At 44.3% G+C, this 10692-nt stretch overlaps 1 protein-coding gene across 6 annotated transcripts in view; it reads right to left on the bottom strand.

Moving 5' to 3' along the window:
* The window catches only part of ZNF451 (zinc finger protein 451), a 126190-nt gene that overhangs the window by 90022 nt on the left and 25476 nt on the right, over positions 1–10692 (bottom strand). For 4 of the 6 annotated variants that reach the window (XM_069564065.1, XM_069564064.1, XM_069564061.1 and 1 more), the window contains exons 1-3: positions 8327–8601; positions 7856–7939; positions 53–133 (exon numbers count right to left, since the gene is read on the bottom strand). In XM_069564065.1, the coding sequence (XP_069420166.1) occupies positions 53–133; positions 7856–7939; positions 8327–8347 (186 nt within the window). In that variant the 5' untranslated portion in view covers positions 8348–8601. Of the gene's footprint in view, positions 1–52; positions 134–7855; positions 7940–8326; positions 8602–10692 lie in introns of those variants that run through there. The other 2 variants (XM_069564066.1, XM_069564062.1) reach the window with 2 other exon arrangements.

Genomic DNA, 10692 nt, shown 5'->3' on the forward strand with positions numbered 1-10692 from the left:
AGGACGTCTCTGAACTATGAACAGCAAAGAATCGCAAGTTAAATGTACTCACCTCACGTTGAGAGGTACTGGGCTCATCATCATCACTGCTGACCAGGTCAATGTATTCTAGAACAGGTCTCAACGGTCCTTCCTAGAAAAGAACGAACAAACTAACAAATCATGCAGAGCTACTCAAGCTAAATCAGCATTTAAGGCAATCCTTTTTGTTGATGTTGGGACTGACAGGTGAGAACTCTTCTGAAGAAGAACCCTTATGGTGGTACAAAATAATCAGAACAAATGTAGAGGAAAATCCTCAGAGTCCATGACTAATAAACAATAAAACCGGGAAGAGCCCAAGCCACGAAGGGTACCGGGACTGTGCTGACTCCTTGGGGAGAGGATTAGTAACACAGGAACAGTGCTGCAAGAACACAAATACTCTAAGCCAATGCTTTTCAGATGAGATGGGGATCTGTGACTAGAAGCTGGGCTGTATCTCAGCCCCCTGCAGTTGTGCATCAAACCTGGCTCTCCTTCATCTTTTCTTTCCATCCACTCTGACTCTACCATAGACCAAGTCTTGAACATGAAACTTAAAAGCCTAGATCTTATTCTGTAGGCAAAAGGCAATCAATAAATACTAAGATGGGAATAACATCAAGCACACAGAGAAGTATGGCAGCAAGAAAAGCAGGAGCAGGATAATTTATCAGTCCACAACATAATAATGCAAAACTAAACAGCGGAGATGGCAAAAATAACAGAAGGGCTTTTTTTGTGGCTCAGACCGTAAAGAATCTGCCCACAATGCGGGAGATGCAGGTTCAATCCCTGGATCGGGAAGAACCCTTGGAGAAGGAAATGGCAACCCACTCCAGTATTCTTGTCTAGAGAACTACATGGACAGAGGAGCCTGGCAGCCTACAGTCCAAGGGCTCACAAAGAGTTGGACATGACTAAGCGACTACACTTTCACTCTCATGGTGCATATACAAAAGGATACAGAGGTGAGATGGAAACAAACACCAAAAACTAATCAACTATAAAAAACAGAAGTCAAACAATAACAAGAAGTCAGAGCTATCTCTAAGATTTCAAGCTTGAATGACTAAACAACAGTCACATAAAAGGTATACATCTGGAATATGGAGATGGAAGGCTGGCATTCTTCTGGCCATAATGGGCTGATGTACAACTGGCAGACAGAGGCAACTGGCAGACAGCTGGAAAGGCAGGCCTGTAATCTGGGTACAGGAACATTACTGAAAATGCAGACTGGAAAGCTGCTCCCCTAGAAAATTATTAACTCTAGAACTAAACTGGAACTATGATATTACCAAGGAGAGCAAAGAGGACAAAGAAGAAATTCGAGGAGGTTCTTGAGGAAATGATGAAATTTTAAGATTTAAGAAGAGCTAAGTAAGTAATCAGAGATCTAGGAATAATCAGGAATGCACAAATCCAAAGAACCTAAAGACAGAGAAAACCTCAATGAAAAGGTATCAGTGTAAATGTGGCCAAAAATATTGAGCATCAAAAAAAAAAAAAAAAAAGCCACAGAATTTAGCAACAAGGAGATTTTAAAATGTCTTTGAGGGAGCAACCTTCAAGAAAGCAGTGAGCATACAAGTCAGACTACAACATTAAGCAAAAAATGAGGAGCAAAGGCCAAGAGTGATTATTCTTTCAAAAAGTCTATGTTGAAAAAAAGAGAAAGGAGCACAGGGAGGATTAGGGCTGGGGAAAGATTTCTCAGGTTGGGAAAGATGGCTGTTGGGAAGCCAAAGTGATACGTTCAGTGGAAAAACTAACAGAAAAAGACCTGGGGTCAGGAGACAGAGGATAACATCTAGGTAAAATCCTCTCTCTGAGACATGGCATCCAGTCCTACAGACAGCTTGCTTCTCTCCCAGGCTTCCATCCCTCCCCAAGCAGGAAAGCGCTTTCCCTGCAGGGGGGTGAAAGTGAAAAGTCACTCAGTTGTGTCCAATCTTTGCAATCCAAAACACTATACAGTCCAATTCTCCAGGCCAGAATACTGGAGTGGGTAGCCTTTCCCTTCTCCAGGGGACCTTCCGAACCCAGAGATAGAATCCTGGTCTCCCGCTTTCCAGGCAGATTCTTTACCAACTGAGCCACAAGGGAAGCCCACAGAGAGGTGATTCAGCTGCTAAGATAAAACCAGACAGCAAAACTGGGCAGGGGGTCACATGATAAAGTAATCAGGATTTCTGCCTAAACCATAAAAATGGACATTTAAAAAAAGAGGGTAAGAAGAATATTCTCCTCTGGGATCACAGAGGTGAATCACCTACTTTAAGACCCAAACCTGCCACTTGTCATAAGATTGTCAAAGTCATACAGTCGAGCCAAGAAGGTAGTGGAGGAGAAAAACTATACTAGCTTGCTCTCCTCAAGAAATGTACATCAGGAACTTGATTTGATTACATGCCCACTGAGACAGCACACCAAGAAAGTTCCTGAGCTACCAGAAACCAGGAACACCCAGAGGCTGGGGCAGAGCTTTCACAAAGGGAAAGCAGGTAGAGAAAAAAGGGAGATGACAGGCTAACAGGGCACAAAGCACAATGGGATACACAGAAAACACCACCATCGGGACAATGGCCACAAATGATGAAAAAGTAGCTGCAGAAACAGAAGGAAAGGCAGGAATAAGGAGAGATCAGAGCAGCAGAAATGCCCCCACTGGGGTCAGCCACAACACTGACACAAGCCCACTCCTGAACTACTCAACGATAACGACTTAGGATTCCCAGCAGAATAAACAATCAGGATTGAGGCCCATAAATGAGAAAAAGCAGGGGTCATTTATTCATTCACTCAAAGAGTGTTACAGAGTTATAAGTGACAGACGGGTAGAAGAAGACAGCATGTGTTTGAGACCCCAAAAGGAAGAGGCTGAACGGAAGAAACAGAAGGTAACTATCCCAAAGGAAAATACTACTTACAAACACTCTACACTCCAGCTAATTTTTACAGTGGATATGGACAAGCTTCCATCATAATGAACCTAAGGAATCAAAACCCTTTGGCACTCCATTTATTTTCACTCTAATGGGCAGGCAATGGTGCTAAACTTTTCACTTGCACTGTTCCATTCAATCCCCCACTACTTGGCTTTTACACCACGTAACAAAGGAGAAAACTAAGTGAGGCCCCCCTGATCCTGTAATCACAACGCTGGCTGTGTGGCCACACCAACTCTGAGCCAGTCCAAAGTATAAACGCTACTTTTAAATCAATACTTATTTCCTAAGCTTCTAAGATAAGCTACTTTTGCCTTTAATATGAGCAAAAAGACTATCTGCTCTTGTTCCCAACTCTGAATAACTCATAAAACTGACCAAAAGATAAGTTATTAATTCTCCCCAAACAGTAATGTTTATAATACCAATATTAAGAAAAGGTAATTTCTTATTATGTTTACAATGTCTGCTTATATCAAAAAGTATAAACGTGTGTGGTTCTCCAATCACAAGGTATTTTTTTTCTTAAATTTGTTCCATCTATCAACTCTTTCCCTCCAATACAGTAACAAAGTCAAAGAATTCTATTCCAAGGCCAAACAATTTAGGGGCAGGAGCACAGGCAGAAGCAAAACAGTTGAGGAACATGGTTTAATATTCTAAGGTTTAAAAAATATTTTTAAAGAAATAAAAGCTTTCATCCTTAATCTCTTTTCTATTTCTTTAATTTTGTACCTGTATGACATGATGTTGCTAGTTAGTCGCTAAGTCCTGTCCAACTCGTTTGCAACCCCCTGACTGTAGCCCACAAGACTCCTCTGCCCATGGGATTTCCCAGGCAAGAATACTGGAGTGGGTGGCCATTTCCTTCTCCAAAAAAGCTTTCATCTTGTTATTAGAAAACTGATTCTCATACAATGCCAACACCAATTACCTACTAAATGAAAAGTGACATCAATATACTGAAATACAGTCTACAGAAAAGGCAGACAGTCTACTTCAGTCTAAAACAAACAACATGAATTTAAGCACAGATGCAAAAATCTAATCTGAAACCCTAAATACCTGATATATTTTCCCACACAAAGGAAAGTTCCAGACATAATGAACTTCTACAGTCCTGCCTGATTCAAACATTTCAAATGATTCCCAAATGCCTACTTTAATTCAAATTTAGTCCACAATTCAAAATCTATACTATCTGTCCCACTGCCCCTCTCCCATTAAAAAAAAAAAAAATTCATCCTCCAGAACTAAGCATAATTGTTTCCTCATTTTGATGACTTGTTTCATCTCAAAATACCCTTTTAAACACATACAAACACAAAACGCTCCCTGTGCAAAAGTAACAGACTGAAAGTCATGTCTTTTTTTAATAGCACATTGTCTTTTTTGCACCATGTACTTTCTATAAAAGAACTCTCTCCTACACCTATTTACAAAGTCCTCCTCCCTATCTCATCTCTCACACTGAAACACTGACACTTATGAGTAGGATTTATTTCCAGGTCATCTCTGCAGCTCTAAAGTACTTCCTTCAGGACTTGACATATTACGAGCTTCAACATTTATTGAGCTAGTTACAACCCAAGACACTCAGCCAAAAACCACCCTCACTATTTGTCCAAGACCCCTTGAAATAATTTATGAAATATACCTGGATTTTCTTCCCTATTTCCACATGTTCAATGATTCCACATTATACCAATCATCTTGGCTGAAGCCTAAACCTCACATGCTGTTACCAACATTATAACAGGCTGCCTCAGCAGTTCTGATACCTTCTTATTTAAAGTATATCTTTTATCTGTGAAAGATCATGTCATCAGCCCTAAGTTAACATGGTTCTCTGGGAGAAAATTAACTAACATATCTGCAGTTTCAAAGGATGCAGAGAATAAAGATGATGGCTGAAAAAGGGAAAGGAAATATCACTAAATTAGAGAGAAAATTAGAGTAAAAAATCTAAATGAAAAGTGTGTATGGTAACATCTGGGCTTCCCTCATAGCTCAGTTGGTAAAGAATCTGCCTGCAATGCAGGAGACTGGGGTTCGATCCCTGGGTCAGGAAGATCCCTGGAGAAGGAAATGGCAACCCACTCCAGTAGTCCTGTCTAGAGAATCCCACAGACAGAAGAGCCTGGCAGGCTACAGTCAACGGGGTAGCAAGAGTCCAAGAGTCGGACACGACTTAGCGACTAAACCACCACCTTATGATAACATTCTGTCTCCTGAGTTAAGGGCTGTTTACACAGGTGTGCTGGCTCTGAAAAAATCAGAGGGTACAGTTACGAACTGTGCAATTCTCTGTATGTGTATTTCAATAAAATTTAAATGAAAGGGCTCATTTTTGCACCTCCACATCTATAGCCTTCCTCTCCTGCAGCATGCTAAGTTTAGTTTTGAACTCTGCATTTTCCAGATGCCCAAAGACTACTGTGCTACTAGGCGAACACACACGGATTAAAGATGGGAGAGTTAGACAAAGAATGAACTAATAAATCTAAACCAGAGTAAATCAAGAAGAAACATCAGTGTGCTTTTTGTATCTGAAAAAATCTGAAGAACAGAACTAGTCATTATCTTTATTGAACAAGCAATATCCAGAACTGTCAAATATAAGATTGGGTTACAGAGTGAAGTAAAAGATTCTGTTTCTAACGTGTTTTTATTGTCACTGAAGTTTTATCACCAAAAAGGCAGAAGGAATGTTTGTGATAGGTTTCTTCCGGTACTGTAGTTGCATCAATACATGGAAGTCACTTCTCCATTTGGAACCAGCAAACCTCTGAACTTATATTTGGAAAGAGAGATGAATACAAAATGTATCAGGTTGAACACAATTACATTGGTTGTATATTTTCTATTCTGGATACAAAGATAAAACAGATCCTCTACATTTAAAGTAATACTTAAAAGAATATTCAACTTCAGAGTAACACAAGCTTATAGTAGGTACTAACAAGCTACAATTCTCCATTCAACCGAGTACCTCTATATATATATATATATTTATATATATATATATATATATTTAAATCTTATTTTTGTAGAGTCCATCTGTGACTCTCAAAGTAAGCCCTATAGTTCATGAGGAAGTGTGTCCCTCTTTAATTTCCACAAAATGCCAAAGTAAATATTCTCCATTCATAAATTTTGCCATATTCAGGGAGAACCTGAAACATTTATCCTAAAGAGCCAAACAAACTTCAGAGTTCAATTTCTTCTACCACCATCCCCCAAAACTTAAAAAAATTAAAATGAAAAGGACAGCATACCACATAGATGGGCAAAGGTAAAAAAAAAAGCCAAGAAATGATCTTGTGAAAGACTCCTAAAGAAACCCACTGAAACACAACACAACAGTAGATCATCACAATGGTCTAACGTTGGGGTACATAGAGGACACTGTTCAATAACCAATCTTTCAAAACTAAAACTGCCCAAGAACCAAAATACACAAATACACATCCGACAGGGAATTAAAGAAAAACTGCATGCCTGCATGCTTAGTCGCTTCAGTCATGTCCCACTCTGCCCTATGGACCATGGCCTGCCAGGCTCTTCTGTCCATGGGATTCTCCAGGCAACTGGAGTGGGTTGCCATTTCCTTCTCCAAAAGAAAGATTATACACCTTCAATAACAAAACTTCAACTAACTGCAGAATTCAAAAAGAGTCCTTTACAGTACAATTCTCCAGCTAACAAGGATACTAAAATACTACTTTAAGCAGAATCTTTATGAAACTTTAACAGTTTGAGGTGGAAATTATCCCCAAATATATCACAGCACCTCCTTCGGTTATTGCAACCAATGTTTTTCTAACTGTGTTCAGAGCTTCCTATACCCCTGCACCAACATGAAGACTCCTGGGCCCTACCTACAAATCCTGATTCCATAGGTCTGGAGTGGGGAGCAAGACTCTGCACACTTCCACTCACTAATGCTTGAAAACTCTGTCAGAAGGGGATAAATACAGAAAGATACAGGATGCTCCTGTGATGCAGGCCCCTCACTGTGAACCTGGCCTGCGGGACTGTGATGTAACAGGGTGACCTCAGAGCTCAGTCAGGTCTCCAGGGCACTTGCCCCCACTCTACAGAGACACATAGGCTCTGATGCTGACCTCCTGCAGCCCGCCTCTTTCTCCATCACTAGCAGCCCCTTCTCCCTAACCTGGGGGCCATCTTTCAAAGTTACTCTGGTCTCAATTCAAACACAGTCTTAAAGACCAGAACCCTGTGCACACCAGCGGCTCCGTGTGCAAAGGAGAGGGGGAGGCGGGATCCAGGCTCCAACAGGCCCACAGACCACAGTCTCTGCGATGGCTACACTCTCTGCCATGGCTAAGGGGGCAGCTGAGACCTCTTTCTGAGCAAACGCTCTACTCCTGTGTCTTGATACACAGTGTCCAGTCTAATACCCGCTCCTGTGCCCTGCTCCACAGTGTCTCGTCTGATACCCATTCCTGTGCCCTGCTCCACGCTGTCCACTCTGATACCCACTCCTGTGCCCTGCTCCACGCTGTCCACTCTGATACCCACTCCTGTGCCCTGCTCCACGCTGTCCACTCTGATACCCACTCCTGTGTCCTGCTCCACGCTGTCCACTCTGATACCTACTCCTGTGCCCTGCTCCACGGTGCCCACTCTGATACCTGGTCCTGTGCCCTGCTCCAGTTACCACTCTGATACCCACTCCTGCGCCCTGTTCCATGGTGTCCAGTCTGATACCCACTCCTGTGCCCTGCTCCACACTGTCCAGTCGGGATGAGACGTCCACACGTTTGCTGGACGATGAGTAAACAGGCGAGGGAAATCACATCGCGGCTTGTCCTGCACAATCTCTGACTCGGAAAAACCCAAATACCGCTGCTACTTACACTCACAAACTGGATGTCATCTTCGTTTTCCTCCACGGTTGATTCGGACGCCTCAGGCCCAGCTGGAGGGATACATTCTATTATCTATAAAATAAGCCAAAACACGGTTATCCAGACAGCCACGGCTCTCAGGAGGCGATTTTTCCAAAGGGAATGAAAAGGCAGAGCTCTCGAGGAGACCGCCCGGAGCCCTAGTCCCCGCGACCCGCCGGAGAACAGCGCTGGCGCTGGGGACCGCAGGCCCCCGCCGGCCCCTTCTCCCGAGGAAGGAAGCCTGCCCGCGGGGCCAACGGGCCTCGGAACCCGCGCAGCGCCCGGGCCCAGCCCCGGCCCCGGGGCCAGGCCGGGCGGCCATTGTTGCCCCCGGCCCACGCCCCTTGGCCCCCAGGCTTCGGACCCAGGGTCATCGGCCCCCGGGCCGAGTCCGCACCCTCTGAGCCCGCAGCACACCCGGCCCAGCCCGCGACTCACCTCAGACCCTGGGTCTCCCATCTCCGCGACCGCCCGCCTCCCGGCACCCACGCTGCGGTCTCCGCGGCCGCCTGCCCCGCCTGGCCGGCCGTCAGCCCCGCGCCGCCGTGACCCGCTCCCGCGTGACCGCTGAGCCGCCGACTACGCCGCCGGGCCGCCGACGCCGCGGGCGTAAAGAGATGCACGCCGCTCTCCGGGAAGAGCAGCCCGCTAGGCCCGCGACGCCCAGCCTCCCTCGCGCCGCCCTGGCTTCCCGCCCCCCGCGCGCAAAGACCGCTGGGAACTGTAGTTCGGGCCAACTTCCCCCGCCGCAAGGGCTGCTGGGAAATGTAGTTCCTCCCACACAGAAACCTCCCGAAGAGGCAATGGAACAGCGCGAGGAAAAGACCCTAACCGTTGGAGGGGAAAAGATCCCTCGGCGCTCCTTGATGCTGACGTCACTGGCGCTCGCCCGGCGGAGGACTGGCTGCGTCCTGTTTCACAGGAAAGGAGAGCGACGAGGATGGAGAGCAGGGCCTAGGCGTGGGTTCTGTGCGGTTGTGGAAGCGAAGCTCACTGATAAGTCTTAACCTTCAAGGCTGAGTGTTAATGCAGCACTAATTTATCAGTAATTTTTTCTTCGACGGGTCGGAAATCTGGCTGTTTAGCTGAAGACTAAGATCAGAATAGAAATCTGGGGGAGCCTTACCCTGATCACCTGTTCACCATGTCAGCCACCACTCAGCCTGTATTGACGCACCTGAGGAGGAAGGCTAGGGTTGACTTGAACTGGCAAGGCTGGAGAACCCTGACTCAGTACGTCTAGGAGCCGAGGTCCGGCCAACTGTATCTTTGGGCCCTAGACCAGTGATACTATATCAAACTTTTAAAGATGTTCTCAGGTAGTAGATTAGTGAAATAGACTAGTTGACTGTTTTCCAGTGTTCACACTCAAAAAATCCTGACAATAGTCCACTTATGTTCAGATATGTGTTCTCATTTTCTTCACTTATAGCCTTACCAAAAAGACCCACTCGAAGGTTTTGAAAAGAATTTAAGTCGGAAAATTCTTTTAAAACTTAGACGCCTTTGTTGCCTGTCTGCATGCATGCCCAACATCTGATTACCTGTTACTGGCAGTAATTATTGCTTAATTCTGTACTTCCCAAATTTCCATCATGAGTTTATGAGTTCAGTTGCTTTTATACTTCGTAAGTTTGAGAATTTGTAGAGGCAAGTTGAAAATGAGAGATCTGCTTGCTGTGTTTCTCAAAAGTTGTATGTGAAGTAAATATTTCTAAAACTTTTAAATGTCTACACAAAACTTAGAATTCTTCTAATGTGCTTTGGAGAGTTCAGTGGAAAATTCACTTTAACTGTAGGTAGGAGTTAATGCGTAAAATTTGGAAAATAAGAACCCAAGTATGAGCATAACTCTTCAGTTCTTTTCATTGCAAGGATTTATCATGAGGACATAATTTAATCTGCAGGAAAACTGTCAGGTAAAATTTATTTACCACAAATTTGTAATAGCAGAAATCGGAAAACATCTAAATGTCTATTGACTGGGAATGGAATGGTTAAACTTTGGCATGTACTTGGCTGAGAAGTTAAAGAACCTGCCTGCAATGCAGGATACCTGGGTTCCATCCCTGGGTTCTGAAGATCCCCAGGAGAAGGGAATGGCTACCCACCCCCAGTATTCTTGTTTGGAGAATTCCAATGGATAGAAGAGCCTAGCTGGCTAAGTCAATGAGGTCACAAAGAGTCTGACAGAAGGAACTGAGCCACTAACAATTTCACTTTTACCAACATAAGAATGGGACAGGCCGGGACCCTTTGTTGCAGTGCTGCACTGCTTGCAGCTCGACATGCTTCTCTTCCAGCAACAGAATACAAGAAAACTAAATGGGACTAAAAATGCAAGCACAGGTAGGACAAATTCTGAACAAAAGAGACCAAGAAATGCAACTGTTACTTCTGAAGAGCCCAGAGCCAAAGCAGGATACTGTACATGCCCCAACACAGCACCACTTGGGTGGGCAAACCACCTAAGCCACCCCTCCAGCCTGACCTCTGGACTCACCCCTACCCTTGAAACTGTACAAACCCCTGTGTCCTTGTCTTTTGAAGCAAAATGCTGACTCAAGAGTTAGTGATTGGGAAATGTGAAGATGTAGAAACAAAGAATAGCTGTCGGGCTAAGGAACTGGTAACAATTTAGACTATAATTCTGCCACATAGCACAGTTACTGAGCTCCCAGTTCCCTGAAGGATATAAAGACCTGATACATATTCCTAGATTGTTTTTACAGGAAGCAGCCTCCACCCCCAGATAAAAATTGCTGACCACAGGAACATAGATCCTGAACTGGTTGAAACAAAAT

This window comes from Ovis canadensis, chromosome 20 (genome assembly GCF_042477335.2).
Source record: "Ovis canadensis isolate MfBH-ARS-UI-01 breed Bighorn chromosome 20, ARS-UI_OviCan_v2, whole genome shotgun sequence".
Lineage (NCBI taxonomy): Eukaryota > Metazoa > Chordata > Mammalia > Artiodactyla > Bovidae > Ovis > Ovis canadensis.